Source organism: Vombatus ursinus, unplaced genomic scaffold (assembly GCF_900497805.2).
Source record: "Vombatus ursinus unplaced genomic scaffold, bare-nosed wombat genome assembly UNPS02014841.1, whole genome shotgun sequence".
Lineage (NCBI taxonomy): Eukaryota > Metazoa > Chordata > Mammalia > Diprotodontia > Vombatidae > Vombatus > Vombatus ursinus.
In genome coordinates, this window is record NW_020954619.1 from 11,356,357 (window position 1) to 11,384,351 (window position 27,995).

General features: G+C 36.9%; 1 protein-coding gene and 1 pseudogene across 1 annotated transcript in view; one reads left to right on the plus strand and one right to left on the minus strand.

Annotated features, from left to right (window-relative positions):
- Nucleotides 1-337: 337 nt before the first annotated feature.
- The window catches only part of NDUFAF5 (NADH:ubiquinone oxidoreductase complex assembly factor 5), a 33,987-nt gene continuing 6,329 nt past the window's right edge, over nucleotides 338-27,995 (minus strand). Inside the window, 9 exon segments of the mRNA XM_027840388.1 lie at nucleotides 338-588; nucleotides 1,015-1,097; nucleotides 1,500-1,583; nucleotides 10,047-10,107; nucleotides 13,907-14,104; nucleotides 19,756-19,795; nucleotides 22,920-23,023; nucleotides 23,116-23,163; nucleotides 24,653-24,716. Of these exon segments, the coding sequence (XP_027696189.1) occupies nucleotides 502-588; nucleotides 1,015-1,097; nucleotides 1,500-1,583; nucleotides 10,047-10,107; nucleotides 13,907-14,104; nucleotides 19,756-19,795; nucleotides 22,920-23,023; nucleotides 23,116-23,163; nucleotides 24,653-24,716 (769 nt within the window). The 3' untranslated portion in view covers nucleotides 338-501.
- LOC114026553 lies at nucleotides 15,275-16,029 on the plus strand (annotated as a pseudogene).

Consider the following 27,995-nt stretch of genomic DNA (forward strand, 5'->3'; position numbering starts at 1 on the left):
ACAACAATGTATTTAAAAGAAGTCATTGTAAAAAGTCTGCATTTTGATAGTGAATGAGCTGGTGCTCCTGAGCAGCCTGCCTACCTTTCTGTCTCCCCAATTCTTTACCCTGTCCCTCTCCCCCACCAAAGGTTGCAGCCTTCCCACAAAAATGGCAGAGAGGCAGATATAAAATGTGAAAAGTGTCAGCAGCAATCTTTTCCATCAATTTTGGCATTAACATAAATTAACATATTTGAAGATTCCTCAGAGGTGTTTTCTGGCTGATTTTGCAATGTTACCCACATCACTAGAGGACAGTTATCAAACTGAAAATAGAAAGCATGTGAAAGTGAAGTTACTAAATATAGGTATGCTATTGTTTTTTTAGCAAGGATTGTAATCATTTTATTTATTCTTGCTTTAATATATAATTACGATAGACATGAAAATAGCAATTTTTGATAAGGAGGGAAAAAATTAATAATTACATCAACACTGAATATTTATTGTGATCAAAAGCTATTTCTTCCCATGTGACATAAGAGTATTTATTTTCCCCAAATCTCCAAATGATACTGTTGCTGAACCTCTCTGAGCAGGTCTTGCCTAAAAACAAAGCAAAGAAAAAAGTTAGACCTAGGATAATAGCTCACACTGTCATAGCACTTTAGAGTTTACAAAATGCTTTCCTCATAACAACCTTATGAAGGGGAAAGTCAAAGTACTATTATTATTATTATTCCCACTTTACAGATGAGAAAACTAGGGTGCAGAGAGTTTTAAGTGCTGTACCTAGGCATACAACTAGTAAATACCAGAGCCTGGAATGGAAGTATGCCAGGTCCTTTCTAAATGTGGTACTCTTGCTTCTACCACTACACTAAGCAGCATACAAAGCTCGGCCTAGCATCAAATCCTTCATTGCCTTCTTGAGCAAAACCCTCTTCTCTTTTCCTAAAAAAAAGTGAGGTAATAAAACAAATAAAGATAATCTAAACATGCAAAGAACTGTTTTGTTTTTTTTAATGCTACCTGTGAATCGTGATATTTCCATCCTATCATGTAATAGATTTGAAAAGTTGCGGGTACTGAGCCATCCTCATTGCCATACATTTCTAAAAAAGAAAAAAAGAGTTGACGAAATTCAAAAAAGTAGTGGAAGCAGTTCAATAAAGCACTATTTCTTACAGTAAAACACATAATAAAATGTGGTGCCAAGAGATTTCTAGGGTTTTGCAAATGACTCATATAAAGACATTCAATGGCTGACACTGCTGTTGGAAGTAGGAATTATAGAATAAGGTAGTAGCTGTTATTTGGGGATATCAACTCATTTAGTGACTGCTCATTTATGTGTGCCACAGAAGTCAGTTAGAAAGGGTTCAAGGGATCTGGAAATACTGTGAAGGTAAAGGAACGGTGACCGTTGAAGTCAAAGGGAATCTATATTAGTCAGATGGCAAAGCATTCCCTTGGTGAAAAACTGGAATACATGGAGCATTAAACTTTCCTCTTACCTTGATATATTGCTGCAGCTGCCAACATTGTTTCTCTATGAAGCAAAGGCTTTCTATTCCAAGAACAATTACTCTCTCCCATGCCTAAAAAAAAAATACACAATAGGCTTTAGAGAACACAGTAAATACCTTCAGGTTCTGAATTTCATAATTTAATCTTTTAATTAATAACTTTACTATTGTTTCAGTATATAGATGGGAGTTTTTTCTGGTTTTGTTTTGAGATTCAGAGGCAAGGATACCTAAAGTCTCTCCTCCTCCTAAGCCAAGCAGTGAAAGTCAAAATTTCAGGAGCCAAATCTCACAAACATATATCCTTTGTAGTAAGTTGTCTAATTTAAATCAGCCATCCAACAAGGTTTTTAGGGTTAATTTCTACAACTGGAAAATTGCTTTCTTCTCCAAGTGCTTCTGGGTTTTATTGCCATCATTAGCCACTTTTGAAGGGAACTAATAAAACTATCACAATGTGATTTTTACTTTATAAACCTTATTTCTATTCAATTCGATAGATACGTATTCTGCTAGGTGGTGAGGATACAAAGGGAAAAATAAAACAGTTCCGGTATTCATGGAGTTTATAGTCTATTATAGGGATACAAAGCATATACTGTTAAGTGTATGGTTGCAAAGTAAGTTGGGGGCAGGGCAGTGGGGAAGGGGAAAGGGAAGAGAGCAACACTACCAAATTAGGAGGATGCACCTAAGCTGTGCCTTGAAAGACCTAAGAATTATAAGAGGTGGCAGTGAGGAGGATATGCACTCCAGGAACGGGGGACAGGCACAAAGACAGAAGAGGGAATGTGTTCTGTGCAGAGACACAAGCATGCTAGTTTAGTTGGAGCAAAGTATGTGTGACAGAGAGTGGCAAGATAAGTTTGGAAAGAGAGAGTAACAAATAGGACAGTCGTGTCATCAACAAAAACACAAAAATTTTGATTTGGATATGTGGAATTTGAGATTGCCTAAAGGACTTCGATGTGGAGAAGTCCAGGATATAGTTGGTGAAACAGAACTGAAGCTCAGAAGAGAGAAGAGAACTGGATATGTAAGTAAGGGAATCATCTGCATGGAAGACGTAATTGTACCTATGGGAACTGACTGAGTTCTCAGAGGGAGATAGTGTTAAGGAATCAGGACACAGTTCTGGGAATACATTCACATACATAGATGGGGCAGAACCTGAATGATGATAAAAGACCCTGACAAGTGGTCAGACAGCTAAATGATCCAGGTGAGTTCCACTTTATGGGGCAAAGCAGAACAAAGCTGATCCTTCCTCATCATGATAGGTCTTCAGACGTCAGAAAAAAAAATCATCATGTCCCTCCCCACCTCCCTCACCAAGCCTTTTCTTTTTCTGAAAAACCATTCCTAGTTCCTTTAGCTGCTCTTCAATACACCACACTTCTCAAAATGAAGGGTCACAGTGGCAGCAGGGACAATTACAGTGCAGCAACACCTTCTCATGGACCTTTTTAATCTGTCTACCACTTTGCTGTGTGCTAATGGCAGTGTATCTATGTGTGTGAGACAGAGCTTGGAACTAAAGATATTACACAGGAAACGTATGACCTGAATAAGTGGTTAACTCATGTAATAAAAGTATGACAAATGAATAGGTGCATATGGCACTTATATCCGTCCAAGTTACTTTTGCCTAGATGCTCAGAGCTTAATATTATTGCACTTAAATGTGGTTTCCAAAATGGAACACAAAACTCCAGATGTGATCTGTCCCTGTCAGAACTGTATGGAAATAGGTTCATATATTTAAAGCTGACTTCAGTGGCCACCTAATCCAAGACTCTCATTTTAAAGATGAGGAAACTGAGACCTAGGGAAACTAACTGACTTTCCCAAGAACACAGAGGTAGTAAGCCTCAGTGGTAGTTTTTGAACACAGGTCCTCTACCTGCTATATTTTGTTTTACTGAAATCTTTTGCTTTTACGTTATCCTCACTCTTCCCCCTGCCTCACCCCAAGAACCATACCTTGAAATAAAGAATAAAGTGGGAAAAACAAAAAAAGCAATTTAGCAAAACTTACCATATTCATTCAAATATGATGAGTATATTTAATGTTCTACATCCATAATATCCAAAACCCCACAAAGAGACTGCACTATCACCTCCCATGTTAATAATAATGATAGCTAACATTTATATAGGATTTTAAAGTCTACAAAGCATTTTGGATGCATTATCTCATTTGATCCTCCTAATAACCCTGTAAGAGAAGTAAAAGGTAATATCTCTATTTTATCAATGAGAAAACTGGAGCTCAGAGATTTTAAAATGGCTTGCCCATGACCATAAAACTATTAAGTATGAAAGGCAGGATACAAACCTGGGCCTCTCCTGACTCCCTACGCCTTCCTTAATATAGCTTAAAACCACATTACTGCAGCATGGCTTCTGTATCACAGTGCTGACTTATATTGAGCCCCCTTATATTTTCTCACCCAAACTGATGTCTAGCCACATTCTACCTTGTACTTCTGAAGTATTTCTTTTTTTACCCCAGAAAGCAATGGATATAGAATACTATGAGTTTCTATCTATCTTCATTACATTTCATTTTATTTAACTGAACCCAACCTTTTAGATCACAGAGTACATTTTTAAGAGCTAGAAGGTTCTGTAGAGGCAATCTCGTCTAACTCCTTCATTTGATAGATGAGGAAACTAAAACCCAATGGAGGCTCATTAACTTGCCCAAGATCCTATGACTCCAAATCCAGGGCTTTATCCACATACCACAATACTTTCTCTGGAATACTTCCCAAAAAGTCTGCCAAGTCTTTTTGGATCTTGACATTCTTATGCCCTGTGCTACATAACACTCTCAGCTTTGTGTCACTTACACGTTGATAAGCATGATATCTATGCTTATATCCAACTCACTGAAACAAATCTTAAACACGAGGTTCCCAGGACATTCCATTAAAGATCTCCCTTAAAGTTGACACAGACTCATTAATGACTACTAACTAGTTTCAAATACATTTTACATCATCTAGCTCCTCTTTTGCCACCTTGTCCACAAGAACAGTACAACAAGGGCCATTCCACAAAGCACAGTCAGAATTGCTCTTCCTGATCTGGGTCCATGTGGGTGCCACAGGTTCTGCTTCTGGCCATATGGTGACCAAGTACTGGGAGGACTTGATATTTTGGTATATGACAAGTCCTGAAAGGCCCCACGAGAGGAGACAGCTTTTGGTTCAGCTTTTTTTTTTTCCTTCTTCTCTCCAGATAGCACCATATAACTTTTGAGATTTCTAGTGAGGGATAGGAAAGGTCAGTTTTTCTTCATCTCAGGTTCATGGCAACTCCATGTGGCAGCTAACACATGTTGACTCAACTGGGCAAACGGCCTCTGGCTACCTTTTCTCTTTTTGTGGTTCATTCCTGATCTTATATGAATAAGCATCTATTCCAAGATGGGTATGTCAGGGTTTGGAGGCAACCTAGTCAATTTAAAAATCATGGCAGGGGAGGAATCCTCAGCAATTTCTTCAGTGTTCTTGAAGAGGATGGGCACTGATACGAGGACTGGATTAAATCTGATGATTTACCAGCAGGCTTGTTCCAGGAATTGCTTGAACAATGCAAAGCTAAGGTGAAATGTAAAATGCCTAATCATAAGTTCCACAAACTGTTTTATGTTCTGTTAAGTTTTAAGTGTAAGCCTCTCAGTAGGTTGTAATAGTAGTTCTAAGTTTGACAGGGATTGGGCATGTGATTTCATTAGTATAGTCACTATGCTACAGTGAATTCCTAGTGAGGAAACTCCCGCTAGCAATGTGGTTTGGCACCTTTTCTACAACTTATATTCTAGCTGTCTAGAACCCTGAGAAGTGACATAGTCAGAGGTGTCAGAAATGGAACTTGAACCTAGGTCTTCTTAGTCCTTTACCCACAAGGCTACATTAGCTCCTAGTTATAAGCTGCTGATCCTATTTTAAGTTTTGCTTTGTTTTTGTCACTATATGTAAAATTGTTCTGGGGCACAAGAAATAAACCTATTTAAATTACATGCCTGGGTACAAAACAGTACTCCCAGACTGTGGTGACCTTGCAGTGCTGTCTCAAGATTGGAAGAATATGACAGACTTTGTCAAATGTCAAAATCTAGTTAAACAATTATGCCAGTCTAATACCCTGTCAAATAAGAAAACAAGGTTCGTCTGACAAAACCTGTTCTTGATAAAGCCATACTGAGCTCCTTGTTATCAAAGCTTGCTTTTTGAGATGTTCACTAATCCACCTTTTAACATGCTCCATGATTTTGTCAGGAATAGAAGTTAAGCTTACTGGCATATAGTGTGCAGGTTCTGTTCTTTTCTTTTTTAAAAAAGTTGGGACATATCTGTCCTCCACTTTGGTGACACCTTTTTTGCTCTCTATGGGAAAATGACTCACAAAGACTTGGCAATCACATCTTCCAGCTCTCTCTATATCCTAGGCTGCAGGTCATTTGGGCCTGGTGACTTGAACTTATCAACAACAGCGAGGTGCTCTTTTATTATTTACTTATTTACCTCAGGTTTCTAGCTCCCTTATCCATTTTGGGTTCTTTCTCCAGATCAAAGATCATTCCCCTGAGCAGAGAAAACAGAAATAAATAATAGTTGAGAAGGTCTGAATTCTCTCATTTATCACTGTTCCATCCACTATGATCAGCAATTCCTATCCTTTTCTAATCCTCACTTCCTCAAGACAGCCAAAATAAAAAATCCATTTTGTTGTCCTGAGAATTCCTTTACCAGCTCAGCTCATTCTGAGTTTTATCTTTCCTAACATTACATTCTTGTAGGCTCAAGTCATACTTTCACATCCATTTCTCATTACCTTCCCTTGCATCTCCTGTACTTTCTTTTTGCAATATAAGCTGGCTGATGAGTTTCCTGTTCATCTATACTCATCTCTTTAGAGTCCCTCTTTTTTTCCTTATTGGAATGACTTCTCTTTACATTTGCAAAATTCCATTTTTGAGAGCTTATGCTTCATGGGTTGATTTTCTCTGTAAAATTTGAGGCATGAGATCCCACTTATCCTTTTGCTGAACATCGGAAATCTGTTCTCCCTCAAACTAGGATGCATGTGAAATTCTACTGCAAATTCTAAAATGGGGTGGTCACTTCCTTCACAAACTTTCCAACATTTCTAATTCAACAATTTTTTTATTGTAGGTCAGAATCAGCTCAGCTATTTCCTCGGTTTCAGTGGCTTTATTATACACCATCAGGTCAGCTACTAAGGCTAAGTGTTGTTTCTCTTTCTTACCCAGAAAAGCTTCTCGATAGTCCCCCCCACCCACAGCAAGCCTTTGATATTACTTTTTAAAAAAGAGAATCCAGAATCCTCAGGAGCTGAAACAGCAGTAATTCAAAGCCAATTACAATTATACTAACTGGCAGATCAATTATCATTAATTAAAAATTCATTTGCTAATGAAAAAACAAATCTCCTTTCTAATAAAAACACACACAAAAAACCTCAAAAAAGCTACCACTCTCAAATTCTCTATATGAATATATTCAAAACAGGAAGCATTCATAATGAATTCTGTTCTCATTAATATCTGGTTATTACAGATAAAATATTATTCATATTTAAAGTTTTTTTTTTACTGCAAGTGGCAATCTGCTTTGTGTTTGGCTTTCTAACATGGCAATCAAACATATTAGATGTAAGCAAACTCAATTTTTTACAAAGACAAATATTTTTCCATACTGAAATTAAAATTTTAAAAATTCTTTAAGATAATAGACATGATTGCTTATATTCATAGACTATTAAAAGCTGAGAGCTTTAAGATTTTTTAGTTCTACCAATATACTAGAATTTGCTGAAATCACCACACTTGTATTCTGATATAAATATGATTTATTATATACAGGGTTCCTGTGTAGCTGTGTTGAAAATAGCTTAATGGGGAAGCATGGGGACTTTTGACTTGCCCTGTATTTTGTGACAAAGGAAAATATAGTAATCAGGTGAATGTTTAAGACTTTCATAGTTCTTTTAAGGTAAGTTCAAAAACACTTAAGAAAAGTATTTCTTCATTTGCTAATGGTTTCACATGAACAATACTTCAATGTATTGTCTAGAATATAAGTGAACTTACCTTAAAACTACTGTGAAAACCTCCAAACTCCCACTCATTCATCAGCTGTTGAGTACTTGTTTTGTAAAAATTAATCTGGACTTTTTTCTGTGAAATAATAATGGCAATTCACATAAGACACACCAACATTCCCATGGAAAAAAGACAAAAACAATGCAAAAGTTTCTAAAACCAATTTGAAGACCTAGATAAAAGTGTATGTCCCTTATTTTATATAAGAATATCAATACTATAGTTAATCTTCAACACAAGTTTTGATACTCTTAGGAATGTGAACCCTCCAAAGCTTATGGTGGTAAATATAATAACCTGTGATTTCACTAGTTTGAATTAGCTTCCTGAATACAGAGCATAACCTGTCTACTATAACTTGACACCTAAATATTAGAGAATTTCCTTAGGCTTTCACAGAAGTTAAGAACTTTCTCATGGTCACATAGCTGGTAAACGTCATAGGTGGGATCAGAATCTAGGTCTTCCTGACTAGAAGAAGATAGAATGAAGTATTCCATCCATTCCACCAAGATGACTCTCAGAAGGTACTACACATATACTATGCTAAATAAGGTCATAAGGTACTATACTATGCTGAATAAAAATGAAAAGAACCTCTAAAGCCATCTCAAATGAAGACAAATAACAACAAAAAGATAGTCAACAAACATGATTCCTTCAAATAAAATAGTATGTTCAAGTTAAGTCACAATTAAATCTCTTGGAAATTTTTTAAGTATTATGCCAAGGTTCTAACTCATTTACTTTGTTGGGGAGGTGATGGTAGGTGCGGTTACAGGCATGGACAGGAGACACAGGTAGTCTTTTGAGAACATTTACTGTATTTCAAAAATAGTTTTTACTATTTTTAACCATGCTACAAATTACCAGCTGAAGGATCACAATATCATAGTATTTAGTACTGGAAGGGACTTTAGAGATCATCTAAACCAACTCCTCCAAATTAGACCTAGAAAGGGGAATTGACTTGTCCACAGACAGTAGTTTATAAAAAGCACCAGATTCAAACCCGAGTTTTCTGACTCCAAAACTTTTTTTGCACTAAACCAGGGATTCTTAAACTTTTTCCATTCCCGACCCCTTTTCACGTTTGGGCAGCATTTGTTGGCACTGTGTGGCATGATGACATGCACAATGCAAAGTGAGCATGCTGTGTGTTCAGAACTCAGGCTGCCATGAAGTGCTACTGGAAACACCTCAGATTTGTTACACGTTTGATTTTTTAAATTAATTTTTGGTTGTACATTCAGAAACCTCTTTACTGTTGCCAAATTTTTTGCAATAGTGTTGTGATCCATAATTTAAGAAGTGCTGCACTAAATCAGGATTGAAGGGTGACTGCTAACTCTGGGGGACTGCTAACTCTCAAGTCAGAAGATACAGAAGAACCATAATAGGTGCTGGGGACACAAATAGAAAGAATGAAACAATCCCTACTCATGCTTACATTCTAATAGGGAAGCTTATATTCTAATGAGTGGCAATTAAGTCTGTGTATCAATAAAACATAGCCTGCATACCAACTTGTGCACATGTGCTGAGACTGTTCTAGATTTTTTAAAAATTGTATGAAAATGAAAAATAGTTGGAAGGCCTCTAAGCACCAATATTTCTCTGGTTTTAGAAATCTACTTTCAAGACAATAAAGTTCTACATTCAGAAAAGATAGACATAATGAATGCAAGGTAGGGTCAAAAAAAAAAAAAGTCTAATAAGTAGAGTCAGAAGACCTAAATTTTAAGTCTCAGCTTTACCCATTTCAAAAAAGATAAGTCATTTCTCAGCCTCAGTTTCAACTATAAATGGGAATAATACCTACTCTCCCTAGTTCAGTGGCTGTGGTAAGGCTCAAATGAGATAATCTATTTTAAGGTACTTTGAAAATTGTAAAAGGGGAAATAAGTCTGAGGTATTAACTATTTATCCTTAAATTGCTGACAATTTCCCAAGTTCCAAAATAGTGGTCTCCTGGTTAAGTAAAAAATTTAGCATATTAAAAATTGCATACCAAAATCATAAGTTCGATACAACAAACATTTATAAAGTGCCTTTGTGCCAGAACAAAGGTGTAAGGTGTGAGGGACATGAAGACAAGAGTGAAACTGTCCCTGTTCCCTGAAGGCGATTACATTCTATCAGAGATGAGAGATACAACAATACACAGATAAATAATTATCAAATATATACAAAATACTGAAGTAATTTCTAGCTACAGAGAACACATACAGATTAATTTCTTTCTTAAAAAAGCCATCATTTGTTATTTCTGAATCAATTTCTGAAAGGCTAAGTAAGATAAAAAGGATTGTAATGCTTCAGTCCTAGTTCAATTATCATGAGGCTATATAAAACAAAACATAACAAATCAAAGATTACTTTAAAAGAATGTCCCTTACCTTGTAAATCTTCCATCACCTCAAACATTCCTGGAAAATTAACTTGAATTTCATCAGTATCCTATTTGAAAAAAAAGGAGAAAATATCATGTTGACCTTTAAGAGAATTTCCTTAACTTTAGAAGGAACTGAGAGGTCATCTTATAAGATCACCTACTTATTGAAGAAAACCTCTCTACAACATTTGTGGTAGGTGGTCATTCAACCGCCACTAAAACATTTCAAGAAACAGAGAATGGACTTTTAAAAAGAAGCCTATTTCATTTGGCAAGAGCTCTGTTAAGTAGTTTTTCCTTCCTTACACTGGGCCAAATCTGATATCCAGGGGTCTTGTTATATCCTCTAGGTCTGAATTAGTCTAATACTATGCCATAGGATTGTTTTTCAAATACATGAAGATAGCTGTCACATGCACACTTAGGCTTTACTCTTCTGAGCTGTTCTCAATCTAGCCCTTATGCCCTCCTCTACTCCCCTGGCCCCACATCAGTCCTCCTCATCACTGCCTTTTACTTTCCTTCAAAGATCAGCTGAGCTATCATTTCCTATAGGAAACGTTTCCCGATACTCTAGTTCTTGGTGCTCTCTCCTTTCTGAAGTTATCTTGCATGTACCTATTTATTTACATGTATCCCTCCCTAAGGAGCAATCTTTTTGGGGGTTTTTGTCTTTGTATGTTCATGTCACAACAAACAGTAGATTACTAAGTGCTTGCTGAGGTGAACTATTGAGCTCCATATCCACAATTTTTTTAATTCCATCAAAAACTGATATGGTTTCTATACCTTTCACCAATCCTTGTTGCCCTTCTCTGGATATAATCCAGCTTGTCAATCAGTTGTCAAGTGCTGTTAAATCTACCTTCTGAATATTTTTCTCACCAGTCTCCTCTCTACCCACAATACCCCAATTCAGGCTTCACCATCTTTCCTCTGGACTATTGTAAAAACTTTGTTTTCTTATATCCAGTCTCTCTTCTCTCCAATGCATCCTCCATTGAGCTATAAATGAATATTCCTAAAGCAGAGATCTAACCAATGGCACATCCTTGCTCAAGAATCTTCAGTAATTCATTGATACCTCTAGGAATAGATAAAAACTTCTCTATCTGGCATTTAACGCCCTTTGAAATCTGATTCTAGATAATTTTCTCAGGCTAAGTATATATAATATATATGTAATATAATATATATGTATATATATAACTCCACCTCACTCACTCTGCTCCAGCGAAATCAGTCAATTTTCTGTTTCATATCCATGTCACTCCATCTTCTGCCTAAGTGCCTTTGCTGAGGAAGTCCCCTCAGGCCAGGAACACTCTCCCTCTTCACCTTTATTTCTTAGAATCCTGGCTCAAGCTCAAACTTCAAGGCTCAGCTCAGTACTACACTCTTTTAAGAAAACTTTCCTATCTTCCAGTCTTCCTCTCTTAAAAAAAACAAACTTAGGGGCAGCTACGTGGCACAGTGGATAGAGCACCGGCCCTGAAGTCAGGAGGACCTGAGTTCAAATCCGGCCTCAGACCAAACACTTGACACTTACTAGCTGTGTGACCCTGGGCAAGTCACTTAACCCCAACTGCCTTAAAAAAAAAACAACTTGTACATATTCATGAAGACACTGAATGCCCCCACCAGTAAGCTCCCTGAAGACAGTCTTTCACTTTCATATTTGTAACCCCAGTGCCTAGCTTACTGTATACACTTAAATAAATGATCACTAATTGTCAATATCCCTCTCAAAATGTCATACCTGAGAGAGGATGTCCATATAATACAAATCACTGACTAAGGAATGAGGAGCAGTTACTCATCATATATGCCTGGTGTGGAACCACTGAAAATAATCAGAAAGGAAGGAGCAGAGAAAAAGGAAGAAAGGAGAAGAAAGGAATGACAGAAAAATAGAAAGAGAAGGGGGAAAAGAGGAAGAGACCTTTGAGAAAGAGAAAGCTTTGGGATTAATTGGATTAAGTTTAGAGATCAAGCAGTACATAAAAACGGACTAGTTGGGAACCCATGATAAACATCAATTATTGTACTGAACTGTAATAGTGGGGGGGTTTTCCCTCAGGAGCTAAAAAGATGCATACAGCAATTAGTCCCAAACTATAGCAGCATTTTAGTTCAAATTTCTTCTGTCTCATGACTATAGCCTTTTACCAGGACTACTCACTTCAAATCTTTCTTTTCCAATCCACCCTTCACATAAATCTCAGAAACTGACTTTTGAAAACATTAAGTAGTTATATATGCTTTATATACACTGAATATAAAGATTATTACAACAAAGAATCTGAATAATCTTAATCAGGATTTTGTCCTGGGCCCTCTTTTCTTCTCGTTCTATACTATTTCACCTGGTGAACTAAGTGAAGTTGGCTTCCACAGATTTAATTATCATCTCTATGCTGAGGATTCTCAAATCTACGTTTCCTGCTCCCTAACCTCTCTGTTGACCTCCAATCTCACATTTCCAACTACCAAAACCAAATTCATTATCTTTCCTCCTAAATCCTCCCCACCCACCTTCCTTATTATTGTAAAAGGCAATATCATCCTCCTAGAAACTCAGGTTCAAAAGCTAGGAGTCATCTTCAACTCCTCATAATTTCTCACCTCCCCCACCCTTGCCCCCACTTCCAATCTACTGGCAAGGCCTGCTGACTTCAACCATGCATTATCTGGAATACAGCAACAGCCTACTGGTGAGTGTACCAGGGTCAAGTCTCTCCCCACTCCAATCCAGTCTTCATTTAGCCACTAAAGTGATTTTCCTATAGCACAGCTCTGACCACATCACCCCTCTCTTGACTAAACTCCAGTGGCTTCCAATCACCCCTAGGATCAAATACAAAATGCTCTGTTTGGTATTCAAAGCCCTTTACATGCCTTCCAGTCTTCTTACACCTTACTGCTCCACATGTACTCTTCAATACAGTTATCCTGGCTTTCTGGCTGTTGAAACTCCATCTCCAGGCTCTAGGCATTTTCTCTGACTGTCCCCCATAACTGAAATGTTCTTTCTCTCATCTCCACCTACTGATTTCCCCGGCTTCCTTTAAGTCCCAACTAAAATCCCATCTTCCAAAGGAAGCCTTTCTGAATTCCTCTTAGTTCTAGTGCCTTCCCTCTGTTAATTATTTCTGTAAATAAGAAATAATGTATATTATTTCTATAGCTTGTATACAGTATATTTATATAGCTGTATATAGCTTGTTTGTACATATATTTCCTTGTTGTCTCCCCCATTTGCCTGTGAGCTCCTTGAGGGCAGGGACTGTCTTTTGCCTCTTTTTGTCTCCCCAGTGCAGAGTGTCTGGCACTTAATAAATTTTTACAAACTACAAACTATCATTCATACTAGTCATGTTACTTCCTCTATACAAAAAATTTCAGTAGCTCTTTACTGATAAAAAAAAGTTAAAACTCTGCCAGACATTTAAGACCTTCCACATTCTGGTATAATTGTACTTTTACAGGCTTATCTCTAACTCTTCTCCAAATAATCTATGCTCCAACAAAACTAGGCTAGTTTTTGACCTCTAACACATCTCTCTGTGCCTCTGCTCAGAAGGGCTTTCCCCCCTATTCCTAGAACTTATCATCTTTTCTGAGAGAAGGGCAATTGCATTTATGCTGCTTTTTAAAAGTGAATTACCTAGGCACAGATTATAAATTAAATCCTTAGAGCTCTATTAAGTGATGATAAGTTTTTTTTTTAATGAAAATTGTGATACTTGGAATTTGAATAATAACATTAGTATCTCCAATAGTCCTTCAAAATCAAGAAAAATTTTTAGTTGTTTCTGAGTTACACAAGTGATGGGTTACTTGATTTTCATTCTTAATAGTTACCACAGTCAGTGTGTTAAAACCAGCTCTTCCTAGCAGATGGCCCAGATCACTGACAGCAGTGAAAGGAGATATGTGTGGAGAAAATCCTCCTTCTCTTTCCAGTTCTGCTAATTGTAAAGAACATCGAAGTTCAAAGAGTGTATCCCCTCCAAACATTGCACCAATAAATACTCCATCTGGTTTTAAAACATAATGAATCTGTAAGGCAAAAAAAAAAATCTGTTCAGAATAAGTACTGATCCCAAAATTAATTCTACATTTCTGGATTAATTTAGAGGGCAAATACAGTAAATTTATTTATGCATGCAACAATTTAATATCTCACTCTAATATCTAATATCTCACTTAATTATCACTCACATATGGAGTAATGGCAAATACATTAAATGATCTGATGTTCTAATCAATAACTTTTACATGTAAATGACAACTACTGCTGTGCAATTCATTCACGCAGCCATCACATAGCCAGGAGTAGAGTCATTTGTACATTTAAACACTGCATGATCGGAAACACAAAAGAGGATACTTCTATCTTTTAACTGAAAAGAAGCTCTCTCACTGATTATTTTCCTGCCTTTAAAAATAATTTCCAACTAATGACTCTAGCAGATCAATATCAGAAGGAAACTGGATAACCACATTTTTACTCAAAATTTTCAATCCTTGATAGTTCAAACTATATTCTGGAATGTGGTAACGTATTTGAAAATATTTTGATTTTAATAAGGAAGGGAGATCCTACTTTAAGACAGGGTTCATAACATCAACTTCCTAGTCAAGATAAACAACTTGCATTTAACTTATTAAAATACTAAAGAGCAATATTCAGAGCACATCAAATACATACTCCCCTGGCTCCTGACAACTGCTTTGACAGCCACCTTTTTTTGACTCTGCCTCTTTCTTCCCACTAAATAAAGTTACTCTTAAGGTTTGTTCTGTTTTTTTTTTCTTCTTGTACACTTTCTTAGACACTTCAGCCATACTTGGAGTGTAATAGTAATTTCACATTATACTGTGCTTTATAAAACAATGCACTTTCCACAGAACCCTGTGAGGTGAAGTAGTAAGTGACCTGCCCACAGCCAAAGAGCTAATAAAAGACAAGAGCTGGGACAGAAAGCCACACTCTCTGACTCCAAATCCAAAGCTTTCCTACTACATTATGTTGTATACGGCTCCCAAGTCTGTTTTGTCAGCCTTTATCTTTTTCCCAAGCTCCATAGCTTTAACTACTTGCTAAGTGTTTTCATCAACTATCCCCTCAAACACTGAGCCAGTGAAAACTCCAACTAGGGAGCTGGCTGTGATCAAGTAGGAGAATGGCTGCAGGGCCAGCAGCGGTTTGGCATGTTGTTCACCCCCATGGCCCTGAGCACACGTTGGCCCCACGGCTCCCTGCAGTTCAAACATGACTTTGTGGGTGCTGTAGAGCAGCACATCAGCACCTACTACAATTCCTCTAAGGGCACTGACAACATGAAGAACGATGACCACATGCTGGGAAAGGATGTCCTGGAGCTGCAAGATAGCATCTTCCTCTACACAATGGGCTACATCAGCACTGTCTCTATTACTCATCTATGCTCAAGATGAAACACCTGGCCTCATCTTTCTTTGGTGTCCAATTCTCTCTACACCAGAAGTACTGGATTCAAATATATAGCTTTCAGAAACCTGGACATTCTTATCCCCTTTGTTCCACTGGCTATTATTCTTATCTATGTTCTCCAGGTGGGATCCTTGACCATCCTGACACTGGTCTACATCATCCATTTAGCTTTCAGCTCCAAGGTCAAACTTCAACACCAGGGAGACAGAACTGGATAGAGAGGCTGGTTACTCTCACTGTTCTCAATGGTCCCACTTTCTCCTACATATTCTACAATACCCTGTTCCTCCTGCCCTACCTAATCTTTAGCATCCTGGCCACATGCTACATAACCAGGATGTTGCTACCTTTGTTCACCATTCCCATGACCTTTTCACATGAGACACAGTTCTGGAGTTAGACATTCAACAAACTGTTGCAGAAGACTGCCAAGCTCAGCATCTTTCTGGGGTTTTCCTACATCTTTGGCATCACCCTGGTATAAGCAGGCACTCTACCCAAACTCTAAAGGGACAAAAGGTTCTGTTCTCCTGCCACCCTCCCCAAACCCGTGTCCCTTTTTTAGTAGAATGTCATTCCCTGGCTCAGTGATGAAATCAGAGTATCTGAGAACAGACTAAGATTTGAAGAGCTCTCCCCTTTGTGGATAATAGACTCCTATCATGATATCCATGATTTCCTACTCTTTAAGACTGATGTTGTTTAAATGCTTATTCAGAAGGTGGCTGGCATAATTTGAATATACACAGCTCTCACTAGAGGGCAGTGTCAGGTCATTTTAAAAACTGAGCTTCCCCTCCTCCTGAACAAAAGAACAAAAACACAACTTGTCATCTTTCCCCAAAGCCATCTCTCCATCCTGGCTTCTCTATTTCTGTTAACTACCACATTTCTCTTTACAGTATCTGTTAATTACCATCACACAGTGGAAAAAACACTGTGGCATCCTGATTTCGAATCCCAGCTCTATCATTTATTACCTATTCATTTGACAGAAGGAAAGTCCCTTAACCCTTCCTGAGCCTTTTTAGTTCACAACACAACTCTCTCTTGGTTCTCCTACCTATGTGACCATGCCTTCTCAGTCTCCTGCAAGCTTATCATCCACATCCTGTCCCCAAAGCACAGGTGGCTCTGTGCTGTTTCCTCTTCTCTTTATACTCTCACCAGTTCCCACTGGTTTAATCATCTGTCAGCTCTCTGCAGATGTCTCTCAGATCAGCCCTAGTCTCATCCCCAGGACTATATCATCAACTGCCTATTGAAGATTTGGAAAAGGATGTCCCAAAGGTATCTCAACCTCAACATGTCCAAAACAGCTCATTTCATTCCCCACAAACCTGCCCCTCTTCCAAACCTCCTGGTTTCTGTTAAGGACTCCATCATCCTTCCAATAATCCAGACTGACTCCTTATTCTCTCACATTCTACAAAAATCCAATCAGTTGTCTAGTCTCTCATATCCATCTATTCCACTCTGCTCAAATGGCTACAACATTAGTTCAGTCCTTTATCACTTCTTCCTTGAACGTGCAATGACCTCCTAATTGGTTGCTCTGCCTCATTTTCTACTCCAATTAACCCTCTACACAGCTGCCAAAATGATGTTTCTGTGCTTTAAGTACAAGTCTGACCATGTCATTCCCCTGCTTAATAAACTCCAGCTGCTTCCTATTGCCCCTATAGTCAAAATACAGACTACAAAGTAAACATCTTTCACAACCTGGCTATGATCCCCCTTTGCAGCTTTACCACACATGATTCCTTTCATGAATCAGCCACACCCCCCTTCTTCAGCTCTTGTCCTAGAACACTCCTCTCCCTCTCCCTGTCGTGGCTCTGGGAGCCACTCCTCTTCACCTCTGCCTCTTACAGGTTCTCATTTCATTCAAAGCTCAGCTTAAGTGCCGCCTTCCTCTCAGCTCCCAGTGCTTTCTTCTACAAAATCATCTTGTATTTATTTTGTACTGCTTCTATATGCACACATTGTATCACCTGAGTGAACAGAAACTGTTGGAGGGGAAGGACTGATTTTTAATCTCCGTATCTCCACACCAAGCACAGTACCTAGAATCTAGCAACTGTTTTAATAAATTTGGACTCCCTAAAAACGACTTTTTAAAAAGCCTGTATATTATATGTCAAGAAATCACAAAGGAAAAATGCCCGAGGTTTTTAGAACTGGGAGCAAAGTAAAGAATCTTCTGATTACTTCCTGAAAGGAACCCCAAAGGGAAGAGTTCCAGGAATATCCCAGCAAAAATCCAAAGCTCCCAATGCCACACCTCTGAATCTACTGTAGGCCCCAAAGAAAAGTTATAATCTAACTGCTAACCAGCCACAAAGGCTGGAATCAGGTATCACTGGAAATATTCCCACCCACCACTTACCCACAGAATTCAGCACTTCTTAAACTGTAGGTTTCCCCACCCACAGCTTAAGAAGTAATGAAGAGGTTGTGAGTGGAAAAAGTTTAAGAAGCCCTGTATAGATAACCTTGTGACTGGCAGGCACAGGGTGGGATCTGTGTTATTGCAATGACCAGTGAATAACAGTTATGTTTTTCACTTTCAAGGGAGAGCGTAATTTGCAAAGGGCAAGTGGATATGGATGAGTTGTGATCGACAGACCTGTTTATATTACCCTTCTGCTCAAACCCACATCTTTCTAACTTCCCTGTTAATCACCCAACTTTGCAGATCTTTTCATCTTTTCCTACACATCTCTTGCATATCCCCTTCTCTCTGTTCACATAGACACCAATTAACATAGCCCCTTAATTGACCCTTCTGCCTCTACTCTCCCCTCTTTAATCCACAGCCTGCAAAGTGATTTTCCTTCAGTGCAGGTCAGCTCATGTCAGCCTTCTACTCAATAAACACCACTGGCTCACTATAGATTCTTTCATCATTATTTTATCCCTTTTTAATTTCTAATTTTCTAAGTTTTCTAATGTATATAATTCACAGAATCAAAGAATTTTACATTAGGAGTTACAGGGTCCAAAAGTTACATGACCAAACAGAATCCCCACTACAATATATTCAGCAAGTGATCAGTCAGTTTTCGTCTTAAGTCCTCCAAGAAGTGGGAACCCTCTACCTCCCAAAGAAGTCCATTCTATTTTTGGGATGGGATAACCCTAACATTTTGGAAACTGTCCTCATATCTAGATTAAATTGCCTCTTTGCAACTTCCATCCATTGTTCCTTGTTCAGTCCTCTTGGTCCTATCAGGACAAGTCTAATCCATCTTCCATATAAGAGCCCTTCAAATACTTGAAGAGAGCTGTCATGTTCCTCTCTGCCCTGCTTAAGTCTTCTCTTCTCCTGATTAAAGAGGCCCAGTGCTTTCAACCTACCATCGTATGATTTGGCCCCTCCTCTGGATATTCTCTACCTTATCAATGGTGTTCTTAAACCACATCACACAGAACCAATACAATACTTCCAAAGACAAGCTATGTCTAGAGAAAAGTATAATAGGACCATCACCTCTCTTATTTCTAGAAGTTATACTTCTCCTAAGGAAGAAGTTGCAACTCTTAATTAGCTTTGTTGGCTGTCACATCATACTAGTGACATATTGAGCTTGAACACTACAACCTCCTCCAATTATTTTTAAGAATATTTGCTGTGTAACCCTATCTAATATTTCTACCACAGCACTTACGGTTTAACAGAAGCTTGTTACTGATTGTTGTGAAGTTGATTTTTTAATTACAATGGACAACATATCCGTCCATTTTTATCATTTCTAAATAAATAAATGTAGATGCATTGGGGATGCATGCACAATTTTTTTTTAACTGATAGAAATGTGCCACAAAAAAAATTTGGAGAATAATGATTTCTACTACTAGTTTGGCAAGTAATCATTTAACTGATCTATAATATTCTTGTACTTCTATCATATCATTGTATAACTTTTTACATATTTATGCTTTATTTCCTTAAGTTTTTAATCTTAAGAACTATTTTTAATATTTCTCAGTATCTCTCAGACCATCTACTAAAATACCATGCATATAGTTAGCTCGATAAATATTTACTGATTTTAATTCTAAGATAACACTCCAGACGTTTGATCTATAAGCAAATTTTAAACTAAATTATTTTAGTTTGTGTATCTATATTAATTTCTCAAAACTTACAATGACTATAGTACATTTAATGATGGGTCCATAATAGTATTACTAAACTATAATAAATAGACATAGCAGTATTTTTTCTCACCTGTTTAAATGCCCTAGGAAGGTCATTCACCCAATGCAAACTGAAATATAAAAACATATTTGTTAAACAGTTTCATGTAAAAAAAAGTTAATCTTGAAGTATAGTGCCTTAAAACTAGGGTGCAATAAGTTGACTAGGGGCTCTCATACTTTTTAAGGGGCATAGGGACAACTTTCAAGTTTTCAATTACTTAAAACTTTATCCTAGTAATTCTCCTCACTTTATTTTAAAGAAAATCTGTGTTCGAGTCCCATCTCTACTAGTGACTAGGTACGTGACCCTTAGGCAAGCAATCTCAACTCTGTAGAGTTCCTTTATCTTTAAAATTTTTCTTTGATGAGATGATCTCTAAGGTCCTTTCTAACCATAAAATTCTATTCTGTACAACATCAAACTGTTAGGGAATGGGAAGCAGTAAGGCACAAGGGAAATAGTGCTGCATTTGGAGTGAGAAGGCACCTTTGTCAAACATGGAGGATTAAACTACATGATATCTAAAGTCCCTTCCAGATCTAAATCGAGTGACTTAGTATCCTGTTTCTATATTAGCTAAGATAAGAAAATTAATTCCCAATGCTTCCACAGCTAAAACTTAGCTTAAATAGCAAGGGCTCTACTATTACCTAAGTCCTTGTTATGAAAAATTACAAAAACAAGGACTTATTTACAAGTTCAAACGCTTTAACTACAACAACAAAACAATACATTTCAGTTCTAAAAATACTCTCCACTTGATAAAGGTCTTTCAAATAGGTGTCAATAGTTAAAAAGTACAATTTATTAGTACATCTAAACATCCCAAAGCAAAGGCAAAATACAATTTAAAAAATTTTACTGCTAAGAATGGTAACTCAATGACTTTAAATAATTTACTATTCTTTAAAAAATGTTAGAAGTAACATAAAATATTACATAAAATTTAAGTCTACCTCCTGTTGGACACTGTTCTTTCCAATATTTAGATCAGAAACTGACAGAATATAGCAAGAATTTAACAAACACCATACACTGTTGTTTGTCATTTGTGTATTCTACTCTTAATGTTCTTAGGTAATCAGTCATCTAGGTAAGAATTTCTATCATTCTTACTAATAAATCATAAATGAGAAATAAGCATATATAACACAAACCTAAATTGACAGAAATTTTTATAAGTCTACTTTAGATGGGAAGTATTAACATCTGCTACAGTGTGAGCTAAATGAAGTTATTACTTATTTTTAATAATTTTAATTTTTGAATTTAATTTAATTTTTGAAATTTTAATTTCAAATTTATTTTTCTTGGTGCTTTCCATTTAGTTGCATTAGTCCAACATATACTGTGTGACAAGTATTGTGCTAGTTCGTGGAGGCCACAAAGACAAAAATAGAGTTATCTGCCCTCAAAGAGCAGTATAGATACTATGTATCTATAACAATGTGGTGGCCAGGGGGCACAGAGTACAGGGTCTGGAGACAGGAAGACTTATCTTTGTGAGTTCAAATCTGGCTTCAGACACTTAACTAGCTGTGTGACCCTAGGAAAGTCACTTAACCCTGTTTGCCTCAGTTTCCTCAACTACAAAATGAGCTGGTGAAGGAAATGGCAAACCACTCCAATATCTTTGCCAAGAAAATCCCAAAAGGGGTCATGAAGAGTCAGATACAATTAAAAAACTACTTAATAACTAACAACAAAATCCATATTTATGTCACCTTATACTTAAAAGATCTTAATGTGGTGGGAGGCAGGGTGTCAAAAATCTAAGTCAATTAGGCTGCCTTGGGAGGTAGGTTCCCACTCAGTTCTTTAAGCAGAGAGAGACACTAGATGACCACTTACCAGGGATGTTGTAGGAATTATTTTTTACATACAGATTGGACTAGAAGGCCTCTTAAGATTAGGATTAGAGCTGAGATTCTGTATGATTATTTCCATTTTACAAACAGGCAAACTTGGTTGTGATAGAAGATCACTAGATTTAGAGACAGAAGTCTTTGAACCCTGGATCTGTTATTTACCCATGTGACCTTGTATAAGTCACTTAGCTTCTCTGGGCATTAGTTTCCATATCTGTAAAATTAGGGACTGCGCTGGATTATATCTAAGGTTGCTTCCACATCTAAATTGTATGCTCTATAAGTGAAGTGACTTGTTCCTGGTTAACAGCAGGTTCATGATAGAATGGAGGATAGAAATTGTCTTCTTTCCTAGCAGTGGACTATTTCTACTAAACCAGTGTTTCCTGATAATTTTTGTTTAATGGGAGCATACTGTAAATTTCTACATTTTATAGGGCAGGAATAGTGGGGAAAGATGCCCTGGCAATAATAAAAATGGATGTAGGCATGGTTATGCTGGTGAAAATGCTATGGCCCACCTATATAGGAAAAAACAATATGAAAAAAATACATAGAAACATACATACTCTGAACATGCATAGAGAAATTGTAATAATTAGCTGCTAAATTAGAGAATCTGAAATTAAAAGACCCACAGTGTTCAAGGTGATAATCAGAAGGCAGGAGGGATATGGTACATAACAGAAAGGGAGAAATGGTTCCGGAAGATATCTGTAGACAAAAAGAGCTAGTTATGGAAAAGCCAGATTATCCAACCTGTTGCACTAATAGATCTATTTTTTTTTTTTTTAGCTATTTTAAGCAATGTCAAATTGTTTTGGGAATTAGGTCTGGCACTACTAGGTCCCTTCATTTCTATGTCTTTTTATTATTTCTCTCAATGCTTTATTTCTGTCTTCACATGAATATTATTTTTTTCTAGTTCTTAAAAGTAACTTGTTGTAGGTTTAATATCATTTTTCATTATAGTGATTCATTTTACACATTCTAATTAATATTTTCCCAATTATTTAGGTCTGTCTTTATGTTTTACAGGTCTATTTATAAAATTCTTGTATGTATCTTGGCAGATAGATTCCAATTATTTTATATATTCTGTAGTTACTTAAAACGGAATTTCTTTTTCTCTCTTCCTACCGGGTTCTACTGATACTATGCAGAACTGCTGATATGTGTGGATTAATTTTATATCCTACAAATTTTCATAGTTATTAATTTTTTCAATGAACTGGTACAAAGCTCTTCCCTTAAAATTAAACTTTTGTAGCAAGAATAATTGATAGAGAATCAAAAGGAATAAAGTAAAAATGAAATGCCAACCTTAAACTGCTAACAACCAGATCAAATGTATTTTCTTTGAAGGGAAGAAATTCTTCATCAGCTAACACACGGACAGTAGGTATTTCTGTTTCTAAGGTGTTTTTCTACGATTAAAAAAGTTTGAGACTCATTTCACAGAATGCCAATCACTAACTCAATCATCATTATTAAACTGGTATGAATATGAACTACATACCAAAGCATTTTCTGCAATGTCTGCTTGGAAAATTTTTCCAACAACTTCCTGTAGAAAAATAATACATATTTGGTTAACCTAATAAAAATACTTTTGCTACTATAATTGCTAAAGAGAATAAAATTATAAATAGGGATGATTTTTCAGCAATAAAAAACCTTATCAAGCAAAAATTTCTAAATAAGTATAGGATAAGGCAAATTCAATTAATTGTATGCTAAAAAATTTTAAATGTACACAATTAATCTTCATTAAAAAGATGAAGAACATCATTGTGGGTAATCACAATCTAAAACCAAACCTGTTCATAGGTGAGCTGAACCAGGCGCCGAGAGAAAAGAGAAAGAAAGACATACACCACACTACACTGCCCATAAAATACAAGCTTCTCCAGGGTATAATGTCTAGTACACAGAAGGTGCTTAATAAACATTTGTTAAATTAAACTGAAGAATCCAGGATGCCCAGCACAATACCTTACTAAGTACTAGTACATATTTAGTAATTGTAGTTTGACTGATGACTCAATTCAACTTACAATTCATGTCTATTCTGCATTGTCAAACAAAAAAATAGAACAAATGTAAAAACTGAGTATCTACAATCAATATCCTAGGTTATTCAGTTAGTTAAGCAACTCTAGTTTCAATTTGACTCTTTCTTGTTGGCAATCACTGGTAAAGTTGGAAATTGATAAAAATGAAATAGAATTGTGGATAAGGTATTTTTTAAAAAATACATATAATGCAAACACTAATTGTACTACAAACATAACCATTCAAGAAAACTGATCGTAGAAACACTTTTGTACTTATGACAAAGTCAAAGTAAATAATTACTATTAGCTTTTGGAAAAAAAATACAAAATTATTGTAAATAAAAATGAGTCAACAAGGGGGAAAAATGGAAAACAAATTCTAGCATTTTTTTGCCTCTTTTATTCCTTTTTTTTTTTTTTATTAATTTCTTTTTAGTTTTCAACACTCACTTCCATATGCTTTTGAGTTCTAAATTTTTTCCCCTTCCCTCCCCAAGATGGTGTGCAATCTGATATAGGCTCTACATATACATTCCTATTAAACATATCTTCACATTAGGTTGTAAGGAAAAATTAGAACCAATAGGAAGAACCACAAGAAAGAGGAAACAAAACAATACAGAAGAGAGATACAGAGCAAATAATATGCTTTGATCTGCAGTCTAACTCCATAATTCTTTCTCTGGATGTGGACAGCATTTTCCATTATGAGACTTTTGGAGATGTCTTAGATCTTTGCATTGCTGAGAAGGGTTAAGTCTATCAAAGTTAGTCATCTCACAATGTGGCTGTTGCTGTGTACAATGTTCTTCTGGTTCTGCTCACTTCTCTCAGCATCAGTCCATACAAGTCTTTCCTTTGCTACATATATTTTGACAAATAAAAATTTAAATGTTATACATCTTTTATCATTTTATAAGGACTTAGATGACAAATTTTTTACTTAAAAATGTCAACAATTTTATCATTTCTAAAAGAAAAATCATCACATAAACATACCTTATTTAAATGATGTGCTATATAACCTCTTCCAGAACCAATGTCCAAAACAAGTGGAAAATCTCTAAAGAAAAAAAAGACATTTTGTTAGTACCACAACACATGAAATAGTTTCCCAGTTAACATTTTTGTAACTAGTTACCATTTTTAAGATTAGCCCAGTGTTTGGGAAGCTCCCAATGAAAGTGCAGGAGAAAAGAAGTATTAAGCTGCCCACTGTGCCGACCTCATTGTTGTATGTCTATGAAACCTGGACGATATAACAACACCATGCCAGGAAACTAAATCACTTCCATTTGAACTGTCCTGGGAAGATTCTGAAGCTCACCTGGCAAAAAAAGGTATGCTGAGGTCCTTTCTTGACTACCAAGCACTCAAACTCTACTACAGAGAGTGTGACTCTGATGGGCTGGCCACATTGTTGAAATGCCAAAAGTACATTTGCCTAAAAGACTTTTTATAGAGAATTCACACATGGTTAAGGGCTCACATAGAGGTAGAAGTGATACAAGAACATTCTCAAAGTCTCTTTGAAGAACTTTGGAATCAATTGTGGGAGTGGGAGACACTGGCAAAGGACCACCCAGCATGGTGTGCCTGCATCAAAGAAGGTGCTGTGCTCTGTAAGTGAAGCAGAATTGCAGTAGTTTAAAAGAAATTTGAGATGCACAAATTTAGAGACATCTCCACTCCAAATATTTATGTGGACTATTTGTACCTGACCTGAGATAGAGCCTTCCAGCTTGGTCTGACAAGCCACAGTCCTGATGAGGTCTAAAGGTTTAGGGGTGCTGGAACCCCAAAATCACGACATGCTGGCCCTGCCTGAAAGAATTCAACCCAAATCTTCTTTCAGCCACAGAAAAAATTTATTAGAAATAAAACAGGCAGGCCAGAATCTTAAGGAATCTGAACATTAGTGTGACCCTTAAGGACGAGCGGGCATGAGAAAGTCTCAGCGTTTAAATGGGGGCTGGATCTTATATACACTCAAGTAATTTTGGGTGACCAAAGGAAGGGCTGGGAAGGGGATCTGGGTGACTGGGGGAGGAGTTTAGAGAGAATGGGAGTGTCTGGATAGGGTCACCGGGAACAGACAATGAAGGGCTAAGTTTTTATTAGGGTAACAAAGAACTGGAAGGAAGAGGTTGATAAAATCAAAGGTGGGATCAAAGACTAGGCTTCTTCCTTAGGATTTCAAGGACAGGCTTCTTAGAGAGATAGGGAAATATCAGAATAAGAATAAGAGATAAGGAAATGTCAATAGAGTGAAGTATAAGGGTTTTCTGGGGCCACTAAACAAATGGGAGCCAAACTCTTTTTGGGGCAAGGGGCAAAGGTCTCAGCTTGGGACCATACCCCATCAGTCAGACACTGTACCTTGACTCTAACACAGTGATGTCATTTGTCCTCTGAAAACAAAGGACAACCAACCAAACAACCCACAAGGGGATTTAACTATCAAATTGCTAAATTCAATTATTTAATTATTAAAGGCTCCAAAGAAAAGATATGCATCCTAAGGACACCATTACACCAAGAAAATAGCACATTTTGGTTTTAAAATTATATCATATATAAGGTACTCTCCTTATAATGTATTGCCCTTTTATATGGAGTAGTTTAGTGCTGAAAAAAGGGGCAGAATAAGTTAGGTTGTATAAAGAAAAAGAATTAAATCAATTAGTAAAGGATATAAGATTTTGCCTTTTTCATATATACTTTGATGTCTTAAAAGAAGTGGGAGACTGAAAGTTTAATTAAAAACTGTTAAAGTATGCTTGTAAAGAATTACTATTCTCAGATGGCATATGAGCAGTTTGTGACAAAATGCAAATTGTGGTATACCTATAAAGACTAAACAAGTCACTTTGTAAAATATGGAGGGAGACACTTCATTTGTATGTTAATACTCTGACGGACTAAAAAAGCAGAAGCTCTTTTATTTATTAAAAAGTGATGGTATATGTGAAGATACTAAATTTCAATAACAAAGAATGTAGCTGAGGACCTTTAAAAAACTCAGAGCTGCAGGGTATTATGGCCTCTAAGTCATTTGCATATAACTTTTAAGACTTAAGAGATTAAAGCTGAAAACATAAGAAATCATATAACTATTTGAAGACCAGGGATGATTAAATGAGGATTGTTTATTTTTTAGGTAAAATTTATTGTGATGTCACCCCAAATGTGAAAGGTGAGTTCTGTTTTAAGCCACTAGAAATGGTTAGAGAGGTCAAAAGCTGAAAAAAGGGCAAGTGAGGAAGACTCAGCAATGCGGCAAAAATAGTTCTGTTGGAACTTTTGGAATTAACAAGCAGCAGCGACAACTAGCTGACGAGGTTTCAGATGCTTCAGTTTCATCTACTGCTCTTCATTTCCACCTATTAGTTAAGAGAGGTAAATCCTCCTTCAAGTACCTGCTGCTCTTTGCTGCCCCTCTCTGGTCTCAGGAAAAATTAGAAATGGGAAAGTCAAGCAGATGCTTTTCAGTATAGAAAGGGATGATAAGATTTAACGGGACAGTGAGTGAAGAGCTGCATAGGTTTGCTTGCTTTGGCTAAAAAGTCAGTCTGGACTGTTTTGTTTTGAGCTCTGCAGAGGCGATGGAATATTCCTTACTCCCCAATGCCACTCCCAAACTTCCTTCTACAGCCATCTCTCACTGTACAGATTTATCACCCACTAGAGATCCAGGTGACCATTATCAATCAGCTCCCAGGACATTCTCCCTCCTTCTTCAATGAGTTTAGTGCCTGGTTTACTTTTTCTCCATCTAGCCACCTCCTCATCTTCCCAGTGACTGAGAGGTATGAGAGAAAGCTTAGCCAATACCAGAAAGCACAACCATGTGGTAAGCAGTATCAGGAAGAAGCCAAATATCAGTAAATGACAGAACACAGGAGCAGCGAGAAAGAGTTTGAGATGAGAATAAGTTTGTAAATTACAGAGCGGATTTTCCAGAAAGCACAGTGGCTTGGGCAGAACTAAGGTAGACACTGGGAGGTAGGGTTGAAATAGACGGGAATGAGGGAGCAGATAGCTAGGGTTGAGGGAAAAAATTTGTTCTTTAGCATCCAGGGTTTGGTATCACTGGGATAGGAGAAAGATGCTAACCACTGGAGAATTAATTGAAACAGAGACTATTACTACACAAAGAACAAGAAAGAAGAAGACTGGAAGAAACTGTGAAATGAGAAGCCAGTAAAGATGGTAGAGTAGGAAGAAGCAGTAGAACCCAGTTCAGTAGAACCTACAATTATTCCCATAAAGACCTAGAAAGAAAATGAAAGAGAAACCCTTTTTTGGATTTCTGGATTTGTTTAGGAAATCCAAGGGTGCA